This window comes from Mesoplodon densirostris, chromosome 19 (genome assembly GCF_025265405.1).
Source record: "Mesoplodon densirostris isolate mMesDen1 chromosome 19, mMesDen1 primary haplotype, whole genome shotgun sequence".
NCBI lineage: Eukaryota > Metazoa > Chordata > Mammalia > Artiodactyla > Ziphiidae > Mesoplodon > Mesoplodon densirostris.
Window position 1 is genome coordinate 17,151,838 of NC_082679.1, and position 27,934 is coordinate 17,179,771.

The 27,934-nt window shown below is 41.7% G+C and overlaps 2 protein-coding genes across 3 annotated transcripts in view; both read right to left on the reverse strand.

The window, feature by feature from the left end:
* The window catches only part of GARRE1 (granule associated Rac and RHOG effector 1), an 82,050-nt gene that overhangs the window by 50,632 nt on the left and 3,484 nt on the right, over window positions 1-27,934 (reverse strand). Inside the window, exon 2 of one of the 2 annotated variants that reach the window (XM_060084407.1) lies at window positions 14,145-14,198. The exons of the other annotated variant lie outside the window; for it this stretch is intronic. The gene's annotated coding sequence lies outside the window, so the exon portion shown is untranslated. The remainder of the gene's footprint in view (window positions 1-14,144; window positions 14,199-27,934) is intronic. 2 annotated transcript variants of the gene reach the window in all.
* Window positions 2,184-27,925, reverse strand: LOC132479607 (capZ-interacting protein-like). Its single transcript, XM_060083141.1, is given in 7 exon segments — window positions 2,184-2,300; window positions 2,302-2,362; window positions 2,364-3,080; window positions 3,292-3,528; window positions 3,580-3,719; window positions 27,210-27,364; window positions 27,772-27,925. Coding segments are annotated over 7 exon segments (1,581 nt in total).

Consider the following 27,934-nt stretch of genomic DNA (forward strand, 5'->3'; position numbering starts at 1 on the left):
TGATCCTAGAAGGTCAAGTAAGACCCATATACTTACTAATTTTTTTTTTTTTTGCGGTACGCGGGCCTCTCACTATTGTGGCCTCTCCCACTGCGGATCACAGGCTCCGGATGCACAGGCTCAGCGGCCATGGCTTACGGGCCCAGCCGTTCTGCGGCATGTGGGATCTTCCTGGACCGGGGCACGAACCCGTGTCCCCTGCAACGGCAGGCGGACTCTCAACCACTGCGCCACCAGGGAAGCCCCCTATTTACTAATTTTTTAAAAGTCACCATAAACATTAAACTTTTTTCTGCTTTACATGCTTCCAAAGTTTATGTAAATGAAACTTGTAATACTACTTCATCAAATTCATCTACAAATTCAATGCAATCTCTAGCAAAACTTGAACTACCTTTTTTACGGAAATAGGCAAGCTGATCCTAAAATGCATATGGAAATGCAAGGGACCCAAGACGACCAAACGAATACTGAAAAAAATATGTTGGAGGACTCACACTTCTTAATTTGAAAACGTACTGTAAAGCTATAGTAATAAAGACAGCAAAGCACTGGCATAAGAAATGACACATATGTATCAGTGGAATGCAGTTGAGAGTTTAGAATAAACCCATACCTTTATTGTCAACGGATTTTAGACAAGGGTGCCAAAACCATTCAGTTGGGAGAGAATAGTCTTTTCAATAAATGGTGATGGGACAACTAGATATCCACATGCAAAAAAAAAAGAATATGAACCTGTATCTTACATCATAAACAAAAATTAACTCAAAATGGATCAAAGACCTCAATGTAAGAGCTAAAACTATAAAGATTTTATAAGAAAATACAGGGACTTCCCTGGTGGCATAGTGGTTAAGAATCCACCTGCCAATGCAGGAAACACAGGTTCGAGCCCTGGTCTCGGAAGATCCCACATGCCATGGAGCAACTAAGCCCATGTGCCACAACTACTGAGCGTGCGTTCTAGACTCATGAGCCACAACTACTGAGACCTTGTGCCACAACTACTGAAGCCCGCGCAACTAGAGCCTGTGCTCCACAACAAGAGAAGCCACTGCAATGAGAAGCACGCACACGGCAACGAAGAGCAGCGCCTGCTCGCCGCAACTAGAGAAAGCCAGCGCACAGCAACAAAGACCCAACACAGCCAAAAATAAATAAATAAAATAAATAAACTTTAATAAAAAAGAAAGAAAATACAGGTGTAAATCTTTGTGATCTTAGATTAGGTAATGGTTTCTTGGACATGATATCTCTTTTTTTTTGTTTGTTTTTGTTGGAACAGACACATATTTTTTAAGGTTTCAATAATTATCTCTTCTCGCCTAGTGTTTTCAAAATTGGTTGGCCAGGGCCTCCCTGGTGGCGCAGTGGTTAAGAGTCCGCCTGCCGATGCAGGGGATACGGGTTCGTGCCCCGGTCTGGGAGGATCCCATATGCCGCGGAGCGGCTGGGCCCGTGAGCCATGGCCGCTGGGCCTGCGCATCCGGAGCCTGTGCTCCGCAACGGGAGAGGCCACAACAGTGAGAGGCCCGCATACTGCAAAAAGAAAAAAAAAAAAAACAAAAAAAAAAAAAAAAAAAAAAAAAAAAAATTGGTTGGCCAGTCAAATTTTGACCAAGCTGAAAGGTTGTCTCAGGGTCTCTATACAATTTAAGGTCTTCTGTAACTTACAGGATTTATATTTCCAGTGATACTACTTTGTTTCTAGCTACCTGAAATGAGTTTTTACCTACATTTGAGAACCATGAAAACTTAAGAACAATAAAAAGGCTATCACCTTACACAAACACAATCTGATTAGGTAAATCCCAGTCCAGTTCTGAGGTCAGCTATAGGGTTAGGTGGGTGTGGACAGTATCTGGGCCCCACAGTTTGACCAGTATCCCTAGGGAGTTGTCACCATAGTAAATTGTTTTAAATAAGTTTCTTTTTTTTTTTTTAAACCAAGTCCATCAGGTGACACAAACTCAAGTTGATAAAAGTCTTGGCCCTCAGACCCAATCTCTGTCTCTGATGGTGCAGAGGTCGGGAAATTGCACCCTGTGTCCTCAGGCTGACTCCAGACCCTCACGCCATCCTGCTCCTGAGATGGCTTCCTGTGCTGCCACTACGATCATTGCTGCTACTTCAAGGACACAGCTCCAGCAGCTTTATCACTAGGCACAATGAGATCTTCTTCACCTTTTAGTGTCCTGGACAGGGGCGTTATCCTCTGTCTTGGGGACCTCACTGCTAGTGTCCGGCTGGGCATGGCCAGTGCCAGGGTCACAGCCTGGCTCGAGGACGGCCCCCTCCATCTTGCTTTTCCTTGCCGGTCCCCTGCTCAGGACTGTGGTCGCCCTCCCCTCCTCCAGGATGGGCTTTGGGGGATCTCCCCCACAGCTCCCTCCTCCAGCCCCTCTGTGTCTTGGCTCCTCTGTCCAGGCTCCTCCTCTTCACTGGCCACCCTCTCCTTCACCTCTGTAGGCTCTTCCGTCTGCTCTTCAGCCGGTTTCTCCTCCGTGGGGCTCCCACACCCGTCCTCTGCCTCTGGGCTGGAGGCTCGGGCTGGACGCTGGCTGGCTCCCTCCTCAGAGTTCTCCATGGCCGTCTTGTGCTGCTGGGCTACCCCCGAGGCCCTTCCCTTCTCCTCTTGCTTCTCTGTCCTGCTGGGCGTCCTCCTCAGAGGAGAGGATCCTGGAGTCTTGCTCTTGGCTGGGAACACCTCGTCCCCATTCTCTTCCTTGGCACCATTCTCCTGGGAGGACTCCACGGCCCTGAGCTCCCCCAGGTCCCCACAATCTGACTGGGACCTTCTGAATAGCCTGGAGGGAGGGCACCTTTTTATGGAGCCCCTCGTCTGCACCTTACTGTAAGAGGGCAGATGACTGCCTTCAGGAGGCTGGTCAAAGCTGATGGGCACCTCCTCTGGCTTGCTGGCCCGAGACCACACGCCAGGGCTGCTGGGGGTAGAAAGCTGGCTGTGAAATGCTGATACCATGGCCTTGAGTCGGGGACTCTTGGGTGAGACCCCAGGCAGCAGGGTCGCTGGATCAAAGGCTAGACTGGCCTGGAGCTTCTTGGTCAGAGGTGAGCTCTTCACTTTTTTTTTTTTTTTTCTTTTTGCGGTATGCGGGCCTCTCACTGTTGTGGCCTCTCCCGTTGCGGAGCACAGGCTCCGGATGCGCAGGCCCAGCGGCCATGGCTCACGGGCCCAGCCGCTCCGCGGCATATGGGATCCTCCCAGACCGGGGCACGAACCCGTATCCCCTGCATCGGCAGGCGGACTCTTAACCACTGCGCCACCAGGGAGGCCCCGAGCTCTTCACTTTGACTTTAGAAGGGGGGTTTGCTGGCTCAGTTCTACCCTGGCTCAGTTCTACCCTGGGGAGGAACAGAGAGAGGGAGCAGGGAAGTTTCCTTCTTGTTGGTTTACTGGCTGGTGTCTCCTTTGCAGCGGCTGCCTGCTCCCTGAATCGCTCGGCCAGCTGGGCCACCAAGGGGGGAGCCAAGTCATCCACACTGGTGTTGGTCTCTGCTGGCCTTCCTCCATGTCCTCCAGGTGCCAACTCTGCGGTGGCCACACGCACTCACTCTGGCCAGGGCTCGTGATGATCCCCGCTCTCTGCTCGGCTCCCGTCGGGCCGGGTTTGGCTGCAGCAGGCACAGCGCAAGTGGGCAGCTGTGTGCCCGGCTTGCTGGCTGCAGAATGCCCCGGCCGCCCGCGCCCTGTGCTAGGGGAGGAGGGAGGAGGGAGGAGGGAGGGGGAGGGGAGGGGGAGCTGGATATGACATCTTAAAGCACAAACAACAAAAGAAAAAATAGATAAACTGGACTTCATCAAAACTAAAAATGTTGGTGCATCAAAGGTCACTATAAAGGTGAAAAGAAAACCCACAGTATGGGCAAAAATACTGGAAAATCATATATCTCGTTAAGGGTCTAGTATCCAGAATACAAAAAGAACTCTTAAAATTCAACAATAAAATGACAAATAACCTATTAAAAGGTGGGCAAATGATACTAAAAGACATTTCTTGAAAGATATACAACTGGCCAATAAGCAAATGAAAGGATGCTCAACATGGATAGTCACTAGGGAAACACAAATAAACCACAGTAAGATACTACTTCATACATGCTGGCATGGCTACAATAAAAACAAACAAAAAACAAAACAGAAAATAAGTGTGGGTGAGAATGTGGAGAAACTGGAACTCTCATAAATTGCTGGTGAGAACGTGAAATGATGCTTCTACTGTGAAAAGCAGTTTGGCAGTTCCAAAAAATGTTAAACAGGGAGTTGCCATTAAGACCAAGCAATTCCACTCTTAAGCATATACCCAAAAAAACTGAAAACATATTTATATAAAAACTTGCACATGAATGTCCATAGCATCATTATTCATAATAGCCCCAAAGTGGAACAACCCAAGTCTATCAACTGCTGAATGAATAAACAAAATGTGGTATAGCCATACAACGGCACATTATTCAGCCATAAAAAAGAATGAAGTGGGACTTCCCTGGTGGCACAGTGGTTAAGAATCCACCTGCCAATGCAGGGGACACGGGTTCGAGCCCTAGTCCAGGAGGATCCCACATGCCGCAGAGCAACTAAGCCCGTGTGCCACAACTACTGAAGCCCGCGCACCTAGAGCCCGTGCTCTGCAATGGGAGAGGCCACCGCAATGAGAGGCCCATGCACCACAACGAAGAGTGGCTCCTGCCTGCCGCAACTAGAGAAAGCCCGCACACAACAACAAATACCCAATGCAGCCAAAAATAAATAAACAAATAAACAAATTTATTTTTTAAAAAAAAGAAAAAAAGAATGAAGTATTGATAAATGCTACAGTGTGGCTGAACCTTGAAGACATTATGGTAAGAGAAAGAAGCCAGAAACAGAAGGTCATATACTGTGAGATTCCATTGATATGAAACATCCAGATAAAGCAAATCGTAGAGACAGATAAAAGTAGATCAGTGGTTGCCAGGAGTTGAGGAAAGGAAGGGAATGGGGAGTGACTATTAATTAATAGAGTTTCTTTTTTGAGGTGATGAAGACATTCTAGAATTAGATGGTGGTGATGGTCGCACAATTTTGTTAATGTACTAAGACTCACTGAATTTCACACTTTAAAATGGTGAATTTTATGGTATGAGAATTATATATCAATTAAAAAGGAGAGAAATGGGGAAAAATATATACTACTGGCCTCCAGAAATGTCTATTTAGAATAGACGAACATCTGTTACATCTGAAAAATGATTTACGGGGTAGATGGTCAACTCTGTGGGTGGCTACTCACTAACCAGGGTGGCGATTATCTGGGTATTTACCTGGAGATAATAAAATCAAGCATAGTTACTATAATTTGTGTACTTTCCTATGTGTTATTCTTCAGTGAAAGTTTAAGGAAGAAACAAAGGATTAACTAGAACAAAAAGGAGGGAAGCTTGGGTAAGGAAAGTTTCATTCCAAGTGGAACAGCATGAGGGAGGGGAAACCCAGAAGGCAGTACCGCAGAGACTACCAAATGGCTGGTTTCAATCAAATCTCCTTCCTCCTTTACAATAAGCCAGCGGGGCCAAGAATATGTGCACCGCACTACTCTGAAATGTACATGCTTACATGACTAACTGGGGTATAATAAAAAGTTCTAGATGAAAAGCCTTGGCAAACTTTAAGATTCAGATCTAATCCAAACTATAATTTCAGTACTAAGAAGAAAGCAGCAGATTCATGAAAATAAAAACCTAAAAAGAAAGGGGAGGGAAGTAATGTCATAAAAAATGGCAGAGTAAGAACCTCCAAAAATTCTCTCCTCCATAAAAACAGTGAGAAAACTGGCCAAATTGGTCAGAATCAACTTTTTTTTTTTTTTTTTTTACGGTACGTGGGCCTCTCACTGTTGTGGCCTCTCCCGTTGCGGAGCACAGGCTCCGGACGTGCAGGCTCAGCAGCCATGGTTCATGGGGCCAGGCGCTCCGCGGCATGTGGGATCTTCCTGGACCGGGGCACGAACCCATGTCCCCTGCATCGGCAGGTGGACTCTCAACCACTGCGCCACCAGGGAAGCCCATCAACTTTTTTTTTTAACATCTTTATTGGAGTATAATTGCTTTACAATGGTGTGTTAGTTTCTGCTTTATAACAGACTGAATCAGATATACATATACATATATCCCCATATCTCTTCCCTCTTGTGTCTCCCTCCCTCCCACCCTCCCTATCCCAGCCCTCTAGGTGGTCACAAAGCACCGAGCTGATATCCCTGTGCTATGCGGCTGCTTCCCACTAGCTATCGATTTTACATTTGGTAGTGTATATATGTCCATGCCACTCTCTCACTTTGTCCCAGCTTACCCTTCCCCCTCCCCGTGTCCTCAAGTCCATTCTCTAGTAGGTCTGCGTCTTTATTCTCATCCTGCCACTAGATTCTTCATGACCTTTTTTTTTTTTTTTTAGATTCCATATATACGTGTTAGCATACAGTATCTGTTTTTCTCTTTCTGACTTACTTCACTCTGTAGGACAGACTCTAGGTCCATCCACCTCATTACAAATAACTCAATTTCGTTTCTTTTTATGGCTGAGTAATATTCCATTGTATACCTGTGCCACACCTTCTTTATCCATTCATCCGATGATGGACACTTAGGTTGCTTCCATGTCCTGGCTATTGTAAATAGTGCTGCAATGAACATTGTGGTACATGACTCAGAATCAACTTTTTAAAGACTCTAGAAATTAACAGGACTGAAGCAAACTGGGGAGCATTTATTCAAGAAAAACAGCTGAATCTCAGTAAGAATACAGTAGTACCCCCATCCATGGGGGATATGTTCCAAGACCCCCAGTGGATGCCTGAAACCTCAGGCAGCATATACAGCGTGGATACACTGGACAAAGGGATGATACATGTTCCAGGCGGGATGGAATGGGACAGCATGATACTTTATCATGCAACTCGGAATGGTGTGCAATTTAAAACTTATTTCGGGAATTTTCCACTTAATGTTTTCAGGCTGCACTTAACTGCAGGTAACTAAAACGGCTGAAAGTGAAACTGTGGATAAGGGGGGGACTACTATAGTCAGCTTTGTAGCATTTTAACTTGATCTAGTTCCATCCCCTGCTCTCTAACTCTATGGTAACCTTGAAAAATAACAGCTGCATTTGCAGTGAAAACCAGAAGGCAGGCAGCAGAACTGGAGGGAGCAGAACTAGGCTAGAGCTCCTTCAGAGTTTCATTCCTAGAAAATTATCATTATCTGACTTATCTGCAGGTACCCTGGAAGATCCCACTTGCAAGGATCTCTATTTGATCTGACTTGGAACTCACTTGGAGAGGGAAGAGAATCTGATTTCCAGTTGCCACATTATATCATAAAAAATGTTCAGTTTTCATTTAAAACTTAACAAGACATGCAAAGAAACAAGAAAGTATGGCCCTCACACAGGAAAGCAAACAAATAAACAAACAAGAGAAACAAATGATGAGGAAGCCCAGATGTTGGACCTACTAGACAGAGACTAAAATCAGCTATTTTCAGTATGTTCAAAGAACTAAAGGAAACCATATCTAAAGAACTAAAGGAAGTCAACTATACTTCTATTTTTTTAAAAAAGTAAAATCATTAAAAAGAAAAAAAAAAGAACTAAAGGAACATATGAGAATGATGTCTCAGCAAATCCAGAATACTACTAAAAGAGAGAAATATTTTTAAAACAGAACCAAATAGAAATTCTGGAGTTGAAAAATACAACTAACATAAAAAAAATTAACTAAAGGCTCAACAGCAGATTTGAACAGGAATCAGTGAAACTGAAGATTAACCAATTGAGATTATCCAGTCTGGGGAACAGGAAGAAAAAGGAAAAGAGTCTCAGAGACCCGTGGGACACCATCAAGCATACCAGCATCATATAATGGGATTCTCAGAAGAGGAGAGGGAGAAAGGCACAGAAAAAAAATATTTGAAGAAATAAAGGCCCCAAATTTCTCAAATTTGATAAAAAGCACATGAATCTACACATCTATGAAGCTCAACAAACTCCAAGTAGGATAAACTCAAAAAAATCAACCTAGGCATATTATAATCAAATTGCCTAAAGCCAAAGCAAGAATCTTGAAAGCAACAAGAGAAAAGCAATTCATCATGTATAGTTGATTCTCATTATTTACAGGCAGTTATAAAAAGTTGTCATGTACACTGAATTAGCAAATACTGAATCAGTACTCCTAGATTCTGTGAGCCTCTAGTCAAAACATTTTCACCAACCAATCAATATATAACCTTGTTTTATGTGTGTTTCTGTTTAAAAACACCTTAGTTACTGTTGATTCATTAACACTGAACTCACAGGTCATGGCACTATAACTCATGCCTGAATGACACTCATCTAACACGTCTTTTCTCTGTTAGGTACATCACGGCCTTCTTGGGCTTAGGAACACTAGAGAGCACTTCAGCGATACACTTAGGGGCCATTTTAAACAGTGAAACTGCCAACAAAAAGTATAAAAATGCAAAAAATGTGGCACTAAATAGACTATGAAAGGAATACTTGTTTATAGTCTGAGAGCTGAAATAAGAAGGCAGAGCGTCACCCTGTTCATCCCCAGCTGGGGGTGTGCATGTTGTGCAATTCAAATTTTTTGCCACTCTGCACATGTCTACAACTGACCACAAGAGCTCTACAAGTATTGATTTTGTGTTGCAAATAAATTTTAGCCATAAGCTAATCTACAAATACAAGATCTGAGAACCTTGAGGATCAACTATATATAACACTACTTGAAACACTTGTGTTCCCAACATAATGGGGTACTCCTCTTTTTAAAAATATAATATACAAAAACATCAATCTATGAAACAAATAATTAGAGGGTTACTGACCATCTTACAAGATACAGAGATTCCTTTAAGTACTGAACCCATGGTATATTTAATGTAACAATTCAGCAATTCCAGTATGTACAACCTTTCAGGATTTCATTGTGATTTTTAAAGGTTCAAGCCTATATATTTAAGGTACAATCTATCTGCCAATTTAGAAGTATATAATTTATAAAGACAAATTTATGCTTTAAGAGAACAATTACATTTGGTGAATCACATTCACTCCTTTTTTTCCCCTTCTAGAATGCATTATTTAAAAAATAAAAAATAAAAAAAATAACATTTGTAAAAGTTAAACAAGTTGAGGAGTTATATTATTATTCATTAAACTTTTTATTTTAGTGCTAAGCTCATGGTGAAATTTTTTTTTTTTTTTAAATTAAAGGCTCCCTCTATTCCCTCTTTGAATTTTATTTATTTATTTATGGCTGTGTTGGGTCTTCGTTTCTGTGAGAGGGCTTTCTCTAGTTGCGGCAAGTAGGGGCCACTCCTCATCGCGGTGCACGGGCCTCTCATTATCGTGGCCTCTCTTGTTGCAGAGCACAGGCTCCAGACGCGCAGGCTCAGTAATTGTGGCTCACGGGGCTAGCTGCTCTGCGGCATGTGGGATCTTCCCAGACCAGGGCTCGAACCCGTGTCCCCTGCATTGGCAGGCAGATTCTCAACCACTGCACCACCAGGGAAGCCCATGGTGAAATTTTTTATAAAAATGCCAATGGATATTAGAAATGCTTAAAGAAAAACCTAACACGGTAAAATATACATTAATATCTCTTCACTGACTAGCTTGCATATAGTTGCTTCATCAAAGATTATTACTTCAATCGAAAAGACAAACAATAACAAGTGTTGGTGAGAATGTGGAAAAACTGGAACCCTCATACATTGATAGTAGGATTGTAAAATAGTATAGCACTTTGGGAAACGGTTTGGCAGCTCCTTAAAATAAGTATAGTGTTAGCACATGACCCAGCAATTCCACTCTAATGAATATATTCAAGAGAAATGAAAAATATAAATCCACACAAAAATCTATACATCAACATTCACAGCAGAATTATTCAAAATAGTCAAAAAATAGAAACAACCCAAATGTATATCAACTGATGAATGAATAAACAAAATGTGGTATAGCTATACAATGGAACATTAAATATATATATTATGTACATATAAAGGAATGAAGTACTGATACATGCTAAAACATGGATGAACTTTGAAAACATTGTGCTAAGTGTGAAAGAAGCCAGACACAAGAAGCCACATATTACATGCTCCCACTGATATGTAATACCCAGAACAGGCAGATCCATAGAAACAGAAAGTAGATTTGTGGAATGGAGAATCACTGCTAATGGATACAGGGTTTCTTTTTGCGGCAATGACAAGGTTCTGAAGCTAGATAATGGTGATTGTTGCACAACTCTAAATATACTAAAACACATACGGTATGTGAATTATATCTCAATAAAGCTGTTATTTTCCCTATGTAACTTCATTGCCATTTTCCTTATGCAACTTCTCATTTAATAGCAAAAGGTACATAATAAAAAATAAGTTTTCGGGACTTCCCTGGTGGCGCAGTGGTTAAGAATCCGCCTGCCAATGCAGGGGACACGGGTTTGAGTTCTGGTCTGGGAAGATCCCACATGCCGTGGAGCAACTAAGCCCGTGTGCCACAGCTACTGAGCCTGCACTCTACAGCCCACGAGCCACAACTACTGAATCCGCGTGCCACAACTACTGAAGCCCGTGCGCCTGGAGCCCATGCTCTGCAACAAGAGAAGCCACCGCAAGGAGAAGCCTGCTCAGAGCAACGAAGAGTAGCCCCCACTCGCTGCAACTAGAGAAAACCCGTGCGCAGCAATGAAGACCCAACGCAGCCAAAAATAAATAAATTAATTAAATAATTAATTTAAAAAATAATAAGTTTTCCAGAGATACCTTTAATGCCAGACTTAGTTTCCTTTTCATACTTCAATTAGAAATCTGGATTTAAATGCTGCTATCCCAAATCTGGGAATGTGAGTACTGAAAAGGCCCTTAAAGATCATTTAATTTAAGCCCTTTAATTTACAGATGAGGGGAAAAAAATCTCAGGATACTAAATGTCTTGCACTAGACCACACAGCGCCCATACCTTGACTCTCAGAACTCTAAATGTATACACAAATATTCTGTTCAGCACTATCCAGGCTGACACATTAAGCTACGCTATAGGAATAAATCCTGAAAGGAGTGGCCTAACCTAAGATTTATTTTTTGCTCACATAAAGTTCAAGGCAGCCCTTCAACTTGTAGGGACATCATTGGAACTTTTGTTTTCCACAGTCACCTTAGCACAAGAAAAGAAACTCACATCAACTCTTTACTGCTTCCCACTGTAAGTGACACATCACTTCCCATCACAGCCCTTTGGCCCGAATTAGTCACATGTGCTAATGTAACCACCAGGTAAACTGGGAAATGTAGGGGGACACATGGAATATTGGCTAAGCAATACAGTCGGCCACAGCTGCCCAGCCAGCCCAGCTGTGGGTTGCACAGTTTTTACAAGATGGCGAAAGCAATTCTGATTCCACACAGGAGAGGCTGTTTTGCAATGCGGAGTCCCTACAGTTGCTTTCCAGAGGCCAGGTGATGCTCACATAGGCTGCTCCAGGACATGGTTCTTTGCTGTGTGTATGTATGCAGGGTGGGGGAGTGGAAGGAGGTAGGGAGGGAAAGGTCACAGATCCCTTTGAGAAGCTGATGACAAAACACTCCAGTCTTAACACTATCCAAAACACCAAAGTTTTCATTCAGTTTTGGATTTAGAGCCCCAGGTGAAGAACCACCTTCCGTCCACGCTCGCCGTGTTTCCCTTCCCTACAGAGGAACGCTACACAGAGCTGGAGGCAGCAGGTGACTTCATCAAAACTGAGCCTCTCTTCCTGCACTTAGTGTTGGTCCAGCAATAACCAAATAGGGGAGGCCAAAGGCTCAAGCTAACGCAGTCAGGGGGCACCAAAGAGAAATACATATTGGACCCTCTGTGGGGTTTTTTTGCTTTTTTGCTTTATTTTTTAGCTTAATTTTTTGTTTATTTGTGTTTTGTTTGTTTGTTTTTTGGCTGTGCCATGTTACTTGTGGGATCTTAGTTCCCCGACCAGGGATCGAACCCATGCCCCCTGAAGTGGAAGCACACAGTCCTAACCACTGGACTCCCAGGGCATTCCCATATTGAACCCTTTGTAACCATATCACTTACTACCTGTGCACCTGTATCCTCAAGGTGTGGTCCTCAGGCCGTGAGCATCAGAATTGATTGCTAAACACCAAAGGTGCACCTGTATTAGGATAAGTCTGTCTATAGGCCATATCAGTGTACAGGGTGTGGTTATAGTGCCCACTGAACATGTTATTAAGAATGGAAAATTTTAAGCAATTTTTTATGAGATGCCATATTAACATTAACCTTGTTAAGACTAGGATGAGGGCCTCCCTGGTGGCGCAGTGGTTAAGAGTCCGCCTGCCGATGCAGGGGATACGGGTTCGTGCCCCGGTCTGGGAGGATCCCATATGCCGCGGAGCGGCTGGGCCCGTGAGCCATGGCCGCTGGGCCTGCGCATCCGGAGCCTGTGCTCCGCAACGGGAGAGGCCACAACAGTGAGAGGCCCGCATACCGCAAAAAAAAAAAAAAAAAGAAAGAAAAAAAAAAAAAAAGACTAGGATGAAAAGAAAGAAGCCAACCAAAGCTTAAGGACCTCCTTCCCTGACATTAGAATCAGAACATCCCTTTAATGGAATGACTATTAAAATGCTGATTCCTAGAATACAATCCAAATCTAACGAATCAATCTTTGGAGGCAGGAGCAGAGAATATGCATTTTTTACAAGATCCTCAGGTGATTCTAGATGCATGCTATAATTTGAGAGTCAAACTGGTCAGCTAAAAACCTGCTGAAAGCCGGATGACGACACCTGAGCATGGACATCTGAAGTTGCTGACTATATAAACACCACTTAAGGCAACTCAGGTATTTCACCAATATTCCTATTCATCAAGAATCCAGAAAGGGACTTCCACCTCCATGTGATAAATGACTCCATTTCTTAGAACCAAGGGGCTGGTTGGAAAATTCAATGAAAACTTCTGTTTGTATCATAATTGCTTCTAACAAGACCACTCAGGTCCAATAGTCAAGCCTGGGGTTCTTCTCCAGGCAGGAAGAACAAACAAGCCCCTGAAGAAAACAAAAATTGGTTTTTACTTATTCTTAATAGATCTGGTGTTCCTGTGCTGATCTTTGCTGTAATCAAAACTAGATAGTGTTGAATTCAAGGAAATATTACGGAATTGAAATACCATTCAAGTTCTATCATTTTCAAATAGGCTTTTGCCAAGAAACAATATGCAAAGAAGGTGGTGACATCCATCTAAGGAGTCATCTTCATGGCAGTGATCATAATATCCCCTGACAAAATACTGATGGAAGCTTGGTGATGGGTACACATGAGATTGATCATATTATCTGCTCTACTGTTGTATATGATCAAAGAGTTCTGTAATGAAAAGTTTAAAATGCACACAAACATGTATATAAGCACCTGGATATATCTTTTATTTTTTTAATAAAATTATTCTCAATGCTTGTCTTATTGTTTTTTGAAAGCTTTTCCTCCATATTTATCTCCCTGAAGGGCTAAAATATGTTCAATCCATTTAAGGACATTTCTGCTGTGTATTTTCTTAAAAAGAATTTTCACTGGGAAAATATTCACCATTTATGAATCCACTATTCATGCTACATGGAAATAAATATGCATTGTGAAAGATCTCAGAAGTTAGTTGTAGCCAAGACTTGTAAGATTTAAGTACGGTATTCATAAGTTTTAATGCTGCCTAAGATTCTCAAACACATGGCAGAAAAGGACATTTTAGTAGATATCACATCTTTTCAACACTACAATAATTTGCAAAAATTCTCAATAGATTAAAATTGAACTCAGACCTGATTACATCATTTAAAGCATTCCTTTCTGCATCAAAGCCAACAGGAATTTGTACTTCAAACAATAACAAAGAACATGCTTGAAAGTAGACAAAAGTTAAGTATAAAAGGGTTTTCTTATACCCGTAACTGATAAAATTTTTTAAAAGTGGTCATCCTGAGAAAATTTGAAGAGCTTCCCATTAGAGATGCAGTGGAAAAGAGAGTGGCCCTGGTGGCTGACTAACTGGGTGAGATTCTGGCTCTGCCACTTACCAGCTATGTGACTTGGGCAAGTTCTTTAATCTCTGTGTGCCTCAGTTTCATCGTCTGTAAAATAGGGATAATAACAGTAACTACTGTTATTGAGTTACATGAGTTTATACATACAAAGCATGTAGAATAATGTTTGGCACATATTAAGCACTAATTGTTTGATGATCTTATTATTATTATCATTCCAGTAAGTGAAAGTAACCAGGCCTTATTATCTTGCTTGTCTGGAAAAAAGTTACTGACAAATAAGAAAGGTCTTGTAAAGTCACCCAATCCCTAAACTGAGTAGAAATCTATGTATTCTAGGGTGGGTGGCATCACATGTTTCAGTGATGTGATAGTTATTATTTGTGAACACAGAGAACAATTTTAAATCCATTTCAGTCATTAAGCCAACAGAGAAAAAGGAGTGAAAAGCAGTCCTGTTGTCAGAAATGGTATGGCACAAAGTAGCTTCATTTCAAGATGACAAGCTAAATAAACAGGCACATATACTTACCTCCCCACCTTCCTCAAATCCCAAAGACAACATAAAGATATTCACAAGGAAACCACAACATAACAGTAATTAAAATGGCCAAGGGATATAGTCTATTTGAATGCTGGCCACTTTCTAGAAGACAGAAAGGAAGTGGAGGAAATTGTATGACAAGATAGACCAGAGCAGAGCTAGACACTTCTCAGAACATGTAAAGCCAAAGGCGGGCAGAGAAGCAGAGCCCTTTTCCTGGAGGAGCTGGATAAATGCCCAGCTTTGAGTCAGCAGGTACAGTCAGGAGTGGGAAATAGGTTCATCTACCTGATCTCCTCCATACTTCTCACTCCTGGTCACTGAATTAGCCAACTCCTATTAAGGCAAGAGGACTGTTGGAAAAACAGGAACCTCTTGTCAATAACCTATGTAATCAACCTGGTTCTTCATTGATAAGCATCACCAGATAATGAAAGAAAACCAAGAGGACATAAAGGAAAACTAAGATGAAAAGCAGATCAGACTCCAGAAGAAACATATATTTTAGGTCCCAGAAAAAATGGTATCTAAAGAAATTCTAACTGGTATCCTTAGAGAGATATGAGAAGATGATGCAACCTTAAAACAAAAGCAAGCAAATCATAAATGAAGCAGAAATCAAGGAAGAACTCTTGGAAATAAGAGAGATGATTGCCAAGATGAAAAACAAGGGAATAAATAAAATAGGAGTGGAGTAGCGTGTAGGGGATACACACACACACCCCCACACACACTTGCTTATATTTTTAAAAATAAGCAATGGAAGAGTAAACCAAAAACCAATAAAAATGTTTACCTATGAGGTACAGAGAAGAATAAAGGCAAGGAAGGAAGCCATACTTCTCTCAGTCTACCTGGCTTTATATAGTTTTATCTTTAGAAGCATGTAAATATATTATATAATTATAAAACAAAGGTAAATAAAAAATAAAACAATCCTAAAAATAAAAAACAGACAAGTGAACCTAAACTATTTATCAAATTGGTGGCATAACCACACAGAGAAGGATTTTTCAAGTTAAAACAGTGTCTTGACTGTACCTCTCTGGTGTTATTGTCAATAAAGGAGAAGAGACACAAACATAAAATCAAAGAAATAAAAATCCTGTAATCCTTCTATTGAATTTGAATCATGAGTTATCTTTTTCTTTCTAAAAAGTACACATTTACTTTATTGAAAAGATCTAAATTCACATCCCAGTTGCAATTAATGCCCTTAATGCTACTTCCTCCCACCAAATAGGATGAGAATTCCTTATAGAAATGGCTGATTCTAGATCTGGGGTCAAAAACAAAAAGATAAGCCCAGGAATTCTTATCAGGCCAGAAATAAGGGAACCCATCTAATACTACCCAGCCCATGTCATAGGACCCAGAGTCAACCTGAAGAATAAGTTTTTATATTAGTGGCCAATAATGGTAGAATTTCAGAATCAAAAGAATAACTCTTCTGGTGCAAAATTCATTAAGTATATAAAAATTAATGAACTCAGACTTGGCAATGATTTCTTGCATATGATACCAAAAGCAAAGGCAACAAAAGAAAAAACAGACAAATTTTACTTCATCAAAATTAAAACTTCTGTACATCAAAGGACACAACTGATAGAGTGAAAAGACAACCCAAAGAATGGGAGAAAATATCTGTAAGCCATATATCTGAAAAGGAATTAATATCCAGAATAGATAAAGAACTCATATAACTCAAAAACATATAACCAAACAATCTAATTATCAAATGGGCAAAGGACTTGAATAGACATTTGTCCAAAGAAATAGACAAATAGCCAACAAACACATGAAAGAATGCTCAACATCACCAATCATTAGGGAAATGCAAAGCAAAACCACAATGAGATACCACTTCATATGCATATATGACTATTATAAAAAGAAAAAAACAACACACAGAAAACAACATGCTGGCAAGGATGTGGAGAAATTGAAACCCTGTTCATTGCTGGTGGAAATGTAAAATGGTACGGTCACTATGGAAAACAGCATGGCAGTTCCTCAAAAAATTAAACATATAGTTAATTACCATATGATCCAGCAATTCCACTCCTGGGTACATACACAAAATAACTGAAAGCAGGGACTCAAACAGATATTTGTACGCCTATGTTCATAGCAGCATTATTCATAATACCAAGGCCAAAACAAGCCAAATATCCATCAACGGATGAATGGATAAACAAAATGTGGTATAACCACATAATGGAATATTATCCAGCCTTAAAAGGACGGAAATTCTGATATATGCTTCAATATAAATGAAACTATGTTTATCCATGTGGCAAGTGACCTCTCTACTTGTCAGGCCATAGATCTGCAGAAACCTGGCAGTGGTTGCAATATCTGTGGCCTTAAGACAGGTGCTGTAGGGAAGAAGGTGGAGACCATGGTCTCTACTTCCAAAGTCACAGCTAAATAACAGGATCATCAAGCACCCTGTTTCTTAAGCTCAGGCCTGATATGGGTGAAGAGTGCTGGTTATTTTTCTGGGGAGCCTGTCCTTTATCTTTTACCGTCTGTTTACAGCATCTTTCAACACATGTACACACACACACACACACACACACACACACACACACACATGCTTTTCCCTCATTTCTCTAGTCAAGTATGTTCATCTGTTTTTTTACAGTGTCAGGTTTTACAAGTTAATCTACCTTGCCCAAACTGATGATCAAATATAGTTGAACCCTTTGAAGAAGATATACAAATGGCCAATAAGCACATGAAAAGATGCTCAACATCATTAGCTATCAGGGAAATGCAAATCAAAGCCATGAGATACCACTTCACAACTACTAGGATGACTATAATAAAAAGACAGACAATAACAAGTGTTGGCAAGAATGTGGAGAAATCAGAATCTGTGGGAATGTAAAAGGGTGCAAATACTTTGGAAAACAGTCTGGCAGTACCTCAAAAGGTTAAATGTAGGACTTCCCTGGTGGCGCAGCGGTTAAAAAATCTGCCTGCCCATGCAGGGAACACGGGTTCGAGCCCCGGTCCGGGAAGATCCCACATGCCGCGGAGTGGCTGGGCCTGTGAGCCATGGCCGCTGAGCCTATGCGTCCGGAGCCTGTGCTCCGCAACAGGAGAGGCCACAACAGTGAGAGGCCCGCGTACCGCAAAAAAAAAAAAAAAAAAAAAGTGGAAACAACCCAAATGTCTAACAACTTAGTGGTAGAGCCATACAATGGAATAATATTCTTCAATCATAAATGAAGTATGGGAATTCCCTGGCGGTCCAGTGGTTAGAACTCGGCACTTTCACTGCCAGGGCCTGGATTCAATACCTGGTTGGGTAACTAAGATCGTGCAAGCCATGCTGCAGGGCCAAAACAACAGATAAAGTACTGATACACACAACAACACGGATGAGCCTTGAAAACATTATGCCCAGTGAAAGAAGCCAGATGCAAAATTCACATATTGCATGATCCCATTAACATGCAATGTCCAGAATAGGCAAATCCACTGAAACAGAAAGATTAATGGTTGTCTATGGCTGGGGCAAATGGGAAGAATGAGGAATGACTGCTAATGGGTACAGGGTTTCTTTTTGGAGTGATGAAAACGTTCTGAAATTCTGGTGGTAGTTACATAACTCTACGAATACATTAAAAATCACTGAGTTATACACTTTAAATGGGTGAACTGTATGGTGTGTGACTTACATTTTAATAAAGCTGTTATTTAAAAAATAAAGGTGAACCACTCCATAAACAACTCCTTCTTCAGAGGAAAAAAATACAGAAAATTCTCTGTCCTCTCTAGACAGCAACAGTGTAAATCTAAATACCCACCCTTAATAATCTGGGGACACTACAGGAAATTAGGGAGGTTAGTAAAGTTATTGCCCATGAAGTTCAAAGCCCAACCACTTCCATGGTGCTTTTTCGGTCAGTTCAGAATGACACAAGCCATATTTAGAAATGCACTCCAAAAAAATGCTTTGAAGATTTTTATTCTCAACATTCACAAATTTAAAGTATCTATCCAGACAGGAGAAAATGCCTGAATGATTCAGTTCTTAGTTCTCTCTCTCATTAGGGCTCTACTTTTTTTGGCTCCCCTTGTGTTACCACATTAAAAAGAATGATATGAAAAGATGCTAGTTCTCCTTCCTTTCCTCCTGTTCCTCTGGCCATTCTTAGTTGCCTCTTTGAGCCAGGCCCCATCGGACAGACCTGAAGTGCTGTGGTTCCTCAGAGCTCTATGCTGTGCCCTGTTTCTAAGATCAACATATTCTCACTGGGATGATCCCCAAATCCATCTCTCTGGCCCGATCTTTCTCTTGTACTCCAGATCCCAAATAGTCAACTGCCTAATGGACAGGTCACCAAATCAAATGTCCAAAACCAACCCTCCCCAGTCTTTCCATATTCCTTCCCTGTCTTGGTGAATGGCATCACCATTCACCTACTTGAACAAGCCAGACATCTGGAGTCACCCTCTACTCCTTACTCTCCTTTATAGCCAACGAATCATTCAGTCATACCCTTTCTGCCTCCTTAACATCTTGCAAGTCTTTTTCCTTCTATTTTCACTGCCAATCCAAAGTTCAAACCTTCTTTACCTCCTGTCTGAATTACAGAGGAGCCTCCTGAGTGATCTTCTAAATGCCTGGACTGCTCCTCTCTGGCTGCTGTGTGATTAATCACGCCACTCTCCTGCTTAAAATCGATTATGGCTCTCCATTACCTTCCCAACTTTCTCCCAACCTCCCCCCACCTCCCTCACCCCATTTCTGCCTAGTTCTTGCTTGTGCCATCTTTCCTCTCACCACCTACACATTCAGCTCCCTCTGCATGGAAAGCTCTCCTGGCTTACTCTTCTCACTCTTCCGGGATGTCTAACTGAGATGTCAGCTCCTCTGGGAAGCCACCTTGACAAAGACTGAGGTAGAAGCGCCTCTGTGTGCAACCATAAGAGCCTGTCTTTAGCCCTGTCTTAGCATTGTCTTTGTTGTATTGTAACGTACTGCATCACAACTGCGAGTTTCCCCTGTGCTTCTCTGCCACCTCCAACCACCAAGATCACCGAGCTCATTCCAGATATTAGAGAGTGCCAAGCACAGATGTCTGTTGAATGATTAGTTCATCCTCAGTATTTATTTAATGGTTATTTCTATACATCATTCACACGGTCAGCCTTGCTATCCACAGAGACAGTAGCTAAGTGCTAGATAAAAGGTTCTGCTTAAAAAAAAAAAAAAAAAAAAGCTGATGACATGCCATGTTCACGCAAGTACTCCTCAACAAAACTACCATTCATTAAGTGACTACAATGTGTCAAGCATTATACCTGAAGCTTTGGATACATAATCTCATTTAATGCTCACTAGAACTGTAAAATAAAAACAACTGACATTAACTGAATGGGTACTGAGTGCCAGGCACTGTGCTATGCACCTTACATTTGTTACCTAATTTAATGCTCACAAGGATCCTGTGAGGCAGTTAAAGAGCTTGAGTGAGTTCTTCAAGTTCCTGCCACGTAGTCCCCAACAGAGCTGGGTTTGGGGCCTGGGAGCCTGCCACTAGCAGCGGAGGTCTCCATCACTGCATTATTCCACCTCCATCAATGATCTGGACCAGGACATTCTGTTTATTACCCTTAGGAGATGGCTTCAAGCTATAGGATTCTTGGCAGAAATTGGCAGGAAGTTGAGCTCAAGCAATGAAAAGAAAGGAAAGTGGTCTCTCTTTAGGAGATCATAGCCATATGCATTGCTAATGACCCAAATTCACCTCTCCAGTCAAGACCCCTCTCTCTTGGGACTTCAAATGTTAGTCATCCTTCCATTCCCGGGTCTTCCTCCTGCATTTACTGCCTTGGTTAAAGGCACTACCCACCCTGCAACTAAACGTAAGGTATTATCCCAGATGGTCCCTATCCTGTTCCCTTTCCTTACAATCCCTTACATTCAGTCCTGCCAGTCCTGTTCACCACAGTTCATGATTCAATCCTGTTCACCTGGTCTCACCTGGTCTATCACAACTGCTGCATAAATGTTGGCTATTGTTACTGTTACATCCTAAATGCCTCTTGCTCTCTCCTTTATGCCAGCACTGTTCAGCTTCCAAAGAACTAGCCTTCAGGAACAAGCATGTAAGGCCAAGAGAGAATATCTTCTATGAGGACCAAAAGCCAAGCTTCCAGATACTCAGGTCCCAGATCTTTCAATGAAAGCATAATAGATAGACAACAGCAAAATCTAAGTAGCATGCTAAAAATGTATGAGAATGTCAGATACTGGAATAGAAACTAATAAATAGCTCCAATCCCAAGAAACCATTCTATTTTATTCCATTTCACAAAATTAGTAAGTCAGCATTCAATCTTTTAACACAGTGGCTCTCAACAAGTGAAGATGATGCCACACACACAGACACACACACACGGACATCTGCCCAGGGGACATTTAGCAATGTCTGGAAACATTTTTTGGTTGTCACAACTGGGAGAGTGCTAGTGGGTAAGGCCAGGAATGTTGCTAAATATCCTGCAATGCACAAGACAACCCCCCTGTCCACCTAAAGACAAAGAATTATCCACCCAAAAGGTCAATAGTAGCGCTATTGAGCAACTCTGCTAAACAAGTTCTTTCTATATTCAAGTACCTAATACATAAAAAAGTTACTTCTTTCTGGGAAGATGATACAAACTTTCCCCATAAGTTAAGCTACAACAGGTCCATTTGAGGTATCACTGGAAAAGAGGCAGGTAAATGCTAAATACCTGGTTGAAAAAACAAATGCCGTGAGTTGGGAGGAAGGAGAGCACCATAGAGGCTGAGGCCTGGTCAGAGACCTCAGAGAGCAGATGGGCTGCTCACTTCACACGCCAAGCCTGCCAGTCAAGGCCCGCCCACATCCAGAATCACCTCTCCAGCCTTACTTGCAACAGGTCCCTTCAACCCACCTTTCGTTCCTGCCACACTGTCCACCCACAACAGCTACTTCTCCACAGCGCCACTGTGTTCTATTGTTACTGCTGGAACAACCTCTCACCTACCTCACAAAAGCTCTGCCCTCCAGCTGAGCGGCACCCAATTCCCCCCAACCCCAGGCTGACAAGGACAGGTGGTCATCTCAACCCAATCACCCAATCATAAGAGCGTGTTCCTACGATTCCTGAAGAAGGAGGCAGTGCAAAGACAAGGGTGTAAAATGCTTTGAATGGCTTAGGCCCTAAGGCCTTGTCCTCTGCCACCTAACATCAGAGCTTAGCAGCAGCCAGCCAGGAGCCGCCTCACTTCCCGTAGTTGCTCAGTAAAAATAGGAAGTGGGGGGAGAAATTCACAAAGCAGAAACAAAAGTAATCACTGCCTAGCTTCCTGAACACAAATCACTGAGCAGGGAGGGTATCATTAAAACATCAAAACGGAAAGGGAGGCATGGAGAGCCAAGGCCAGAGGAAAGGAAGTGGCACTTCTGGGTCCACCAAGCCCAGACTACTTCTGTGCCCAGGAGACTGCTCCCAAAGAAAACTATGTGCAAAACTGGACACTAGTTTATATAGAAAGTTTTCAAGGAACACTAACGCATTTTAATTTAAAGAATCATGCAACAATTCCTGAAACATTAAAGTTCTATCAGAGTAAAAAAATGTCAATGAAAAAGTTTTAAGGAAGTCAAGATTAAACTACATTTTTCCTAGTCAAGAAGTGGCTACTAAAACTGCTATTAAAACAAAACAAAAGGAAAATTACTAAATAACTGACTGGTTGACAAAATCTGAAGCCCATGCTTTCCTATACTGAGGTATGAAAACTCAAGTAGATAGAAAAAACCCTACTAAATAAAAATTCTATTCATAGAATTCTAAAAAATTCTCATCATAGCTGGAATCTATCATAGTTAAAATAAAGATGCAAAAAATAAATAAATAAAAATAAAAAGAATAAAAATAAAGATGCTTCTACACTTGTGCCCACAAGCATGGCTCAACCCTGTAAGTCGTGCCTGAAAGCTCCAGGCACCAGGATGCAGAGGTTAACAGTCTGATGTCAAGGAGCTTCTGGTCTAATGGAGGAACCAAGTGTTTCCACGTGGTGACACCTGACTGCCCCTTGTACTGACACTTGCTCTAAAACAATTTATCATCACAAAATATGACACTCCTCTATAAAAACAAAGCAAGTTGTCATCAGCAGATTTGAAGAGCTTTTATATTTGGTAATCTACAAATAACTGATAATTTCAGTTAAGCAGAAGAAATAAATTTTCTAACCACAAAGTCAACAGAGTTGAAATTTAGTTTCAAAATAACACAGGTTAAAAACAAAATAGGCCAGGGAATTCCCTGGCAGTCCAGTGGTTAGGACTCTGTGCTTTCACTGCCAAGGGTGTCAGTTCGATTCCTGGTCAGGGAACTAAGATCCTGCAAGCTGAGCAGTGTGGCCAAAAAAAAAAAAAAAGAACAACAAAAACAAAACAAGAAACAACAACAAATTAAAAGTTAAATATTAGAACTTTTGAATTTTATTTGAGAAACACTCTAAGCCAAAAAAATCTTTGTTAAACAGAAATATTCAAAAGAAAAGGAAAAAGGGGGGGTGGTCAGAGCCTTGCCAAGAAAAGGTTTATCTATAAGCAACTACCATACACCACCAAAAGGTGAACAAAGTTGGCTCCTAAACATCTGAAAAAATTTACTCAAGTGAAACAAAGTTTTCATCTGTAAATTGAAATGGTCTCGGACCAATAAAAATTTGCATATCAGGGCCTTCCCTGGTGGTCCAGTGGTTAAGACTCCTTGCTTCCCAATGCAGGGGACTTGGATCTCTGATCAGGGAACTAAGACCCCACATGCGAGTGGCGCAGCCAAAAAAAATAATAATGATAATTTTAAAATTTGCATATCAAAATGCACCCAAGCACTACGAAAACATTTGTGATAAACTGTGCTGCTGAAGGAAATTCGAGTATAAATCAAGGAGTTAGAATAACTTACTTTAAAGTAAATCATTACTTTAAAGTAAAAATCACACTGATTTATTTTTCAAATCCAATTTGTTAAAAAAAATTTTTTTAAATCTACACCTATTAAAAACCTGCAGTTTATTTTTTATTTATTTATTTTTTGTTTTATTTTTTTTTGCAGTTTATTTTTGTTCCAGTGTATTACAGCATGATAAGGCCTTGATCTACTCAGCTCTGTTTAAGTCTAGTTTTAGCTCAGTTTACCAAAAAGTTTCCAAACTTGTAAAAAAAAACAAAACAAAACAAAACAAAGCATGCTGAACTAGCGAAAACTAATGTATCCATTAGAAAGTTATTTAAGAACTCAAAGTTGTATAGTGTTACTCATTCTTAACAACTTGCACTGTAGAACCTATTCCAAAACTAACTTCAAATGGGGAAAAACAAGTATTTATCAAGAAGCTTATATACAAACAGGTAAATCAAACCATAATATGGAAATTATTTCTCTTACTACAGAGAGGAACTATATAAACTTTAGATAAATACACTTCAGCTTCAGGACCATTTCTGAAAATTTAAGGTACCCATGAAAATTTATTTCATCAGTGGGTATTATAGAAGCTCCCTCCTCCAGGCTGGGAACACTGACTCCAATTTTGCACACCCAGCAAGCCTTTCCATCTCTCAAAAAGAACAGCAAATCAGAGTTACAGCTAGGGAGCTCATTCTTCTCCACAAACATTTCAGCAGGTCAAATATTTAGCAATGAGAACATTCAAGGAGCCTCCTGCCCATCTCACCCCCACCTCCCACCACTTCCTGAGGCAGGGAAGACAGCCCTAGAGAGCAGGCCGGCAGTGGCTCATGTTCCTACCTTGTGGGTAAGATGAAATCTCTCAATGTTGAGAGATTATGCAGTAGTTATGGGTATGGGTTTGGGAGACAGATTGACCCTAGATATGAAATCCTGCTCTCAGTAACCATCAGTTGAATGAATGGCACTTACTAACTCTATGACCTCAGGCAAGTTACCTGAACTCTTGTGACTCAGTTTCTTCAGTACTGCGGTGAGGATTAAATCCATAAAGGACAGCACTCAATAAATGGAACTACTGCTCTGAAAACAGGCCAGGAACCAGTCAGAAGGCGGCATTTTATCTTTTTTAAAAATTCTTCATTCTGGCCTACTATCAGTAAAAATACTAACTCCCTCTCCCCACCCCCACCGCAAATACCACAGTTACAACAACTTTCAAAAATATTTCTTACCTTCTTGCAGCCCTGGCCCCAACTCCCAAAGTCCTGGCAACAAACTAAAAGGAGTGCTGCCCTGTGTACTCAAGACGGGAAGGAGGTCATGGCTCCTCCCATTTCCCTGCCTACCACTCCCTCTTGCAGCCCCAAACTAGAAAAAGAACAGGGACAGTGCTAAGGAATGAATCACTTTGCTTTACAAAGCACATTACAAAGTGACTTAAGGACAAGGACAGGCACGGTACATCCTTTCCTACCTGGAGACCCAGAGACAAGATAGGTCCTTGTGAGCTGGTGAGAGGAACCACTTTCACCTCTCCCTGCCTAGGTTACCAGCCTACAGCACTCAAGTCTGGGAGCCAAGCCAGCCTTCCTCTACCTGTTCTCAGGCACATACATCCCCCTCTGGGACCCCCTCTGAGTGGGTTAGGGGAAGACTCAGGTATTCCCAGGTTCCCCAGTCATACGACCATCTCACTAGCACCTAGTCCCAAAATCATTTTCAATAAGAAAATTCAATTTTTTTTTCAGGTAATATCTAGCTCTAATTCCACACTCAAAAACTTTCACATTATGATTCTTTGCAACTACCAATTTGGAAAAGCACGTATCTGACAGTGGCCTAGACACAAGGAATATAGTCAAAATGGCTTAAAAAAAAAATCAATACCATCTAGGAATGAACCCTAGAAACAGACTCAGTAAATGTAGAGGCCCGCATCCAGGACGACCACTGGCAGCACTGACTATAAGCACCAACCTGGAAGTAACCCACATGTCCTGTATGAAGGGGTTCATTAAAAAAATTACACAGGAACATCTCACAACCACTTGAAAGTTCAAGGTAGAGCTAGCACATTTCATCAAGCCTAAACTCTCATCGCTATAAATCCCATCATTACTTTATATACGCTAAGAAAAACTCTGCCAGCTAACGATGACCTGCCATGGCACGACATATCCCAGTTTCAGGCTCCCTCAAGGCTCTTTCCCGTCTCATTTCTCTGCCTCAGTCCATCTGGGACACACATCACACCTGGAACAAGCCTCTTTGCATCCTTTTCTCTCCTTTCACTTTTTCTAGAAGTTACCCATATTTAAGATCCACTGTTTCGATGACACCATCTTAGGCCCCTTTAGTTCCTATGGAGCCTTTCCTGAGCTCCTGCAGCCTCCACTGCCATTGCTCATCATTAGCTCTGTGTGTCTTCCCTTGCCAGATGAATTGTAAGCACACAGAGAGAGAGACTGGACACATCTTCACATTCACTTTGGTGTAAAACACAGGGCCATAACACTACCACCAACAACAAAAACCCACACCTGTCAGGAACTGTTCTAAGGACTTCACAAATACTAACTCCTTTAAGCCTCACTATAACCCCAGGAGGTAGGTACTATTACTTCACCCATTTTCAGACAGGGTAAATTGAGGTAAAGAGAGGCTATATGATTTAGAGGTTAGTGACTAGTTAAGTGGTAGAGGCAGGACCTGAACCCAAGCAGTCTGGATATAGTCCTTGCCCTTAAACTCTATGCTACATTCCCTCTCTAAGTGACTGCTATGTATATAGCAGACATTTAGATTTTAATTCCTATTACTTTTTAATTGAAAATATACATACACAGTGGAAAAAATTCATATTGTACAAAAGAGTATGCAAGAAAAAGCCAGGTCAGTCTAACAGCCTAGATTTCTGGGGCCTCATCCCAAAGGCAATCACTCTTTCTTTTCTATCATTCGAGAATTGTTTTTCTGCACTTAGAAACCTATTTCATGTGTATCCCCCCTCTCTTTTTTTTTTACACAAATGGGCACATATACACATTGTCTTGCATCTTGCCTTTTTCATTGAAATGCTATTTCTCTGAGTTTGATGCATATCTGCACCTATGCTGCTTTTATTCAGTTCTAAGACACATATTTTCACACTTTAACTAAAGATGATTTCATGAAGTCAGAGAATCTTGGTGGGCTTGGACTTCATCAGGAAACAGAAGTCACAAAAGGCTTTTAAACGTACAGATGTCAAGGGTTAGCCCTGTAGCAATGTGCAGGCTGAACAGAGGGGACATCCAACATGTCATTTCTCTTATAATAGTAAATACCTACATCAGAGGGTTGTTATGAGGACCAAACAGGGTATTATACGCAAAGCACTTCACACCAAACCTGGCTAGCACAGTGAGTCTAAGGGATGAACACAGCACCTGACACACTGTTATGCCCAATAAGTTAGAGACTGTTATTAATTATATCTTCAAAAGCTGGCCCCACTTTCCAATCTCATTTCCCTCTACTCTCCTATTCGTATCTATCCACCCTTCACCCTAAATCTCCTGCAACTCACATACCTCAAACTTGCTCAGCTCTATACCTTTACAGCTGTCGTGGCCCCGCCTAAAAGTCCTCTCCCCTTCCTGTGGTGCTGGGCTCACAGTACTCAGCTCAAACACAGCCTTCACCTGGCAGTCTTCCCTAACAACTGCAGCTGGAGTCTCTGAACAAGCTGTTTGGGAAGAGCCTATCTGTCATGACTTCCCACCTTCTGGTTCTCAGCTCTGGTTCCCAGTGCACCCAGGAGCAAGTAGGTTCAGGGGGACTGATTCAGGCTATCTAAGCTCAAAGCGTGAATGATGTATTAACCAGAGGGCCAGTCACAAAGTTTATAAATAATGATGAGAGCTAACACCTACTGAGCTCTTACCAGGGGCTAGGCAGCAAAGAGGAAGGTGCTACTATTATCCCCATTCCTCGGATGGGGAACCAGAGAGGTTAGCCAGCATCCCAAGTCCAGGATCTGACCCAGGAGTCTGGATGCAGACCACTCTCAACAGGAAATCTCCATGTGAAGCCATGTTCTAATCAAAGGGCATTAGGATCATGGAAGAAAAGCAAAGGAAAGATTCTCTCCACTAGAGGCATCAACAGAGATGCACCCATCTGTTTGGAAGAGCAAAGGCCCAGTGGAGGACTGCACAGAGCTCCTCTGGCCCAGGTCCCCAGAAGGTACTACAGACACATCACCCAATTCTTCTCTTGGACCGACCACCCCAATTTCCACAGACATCATCCCAAC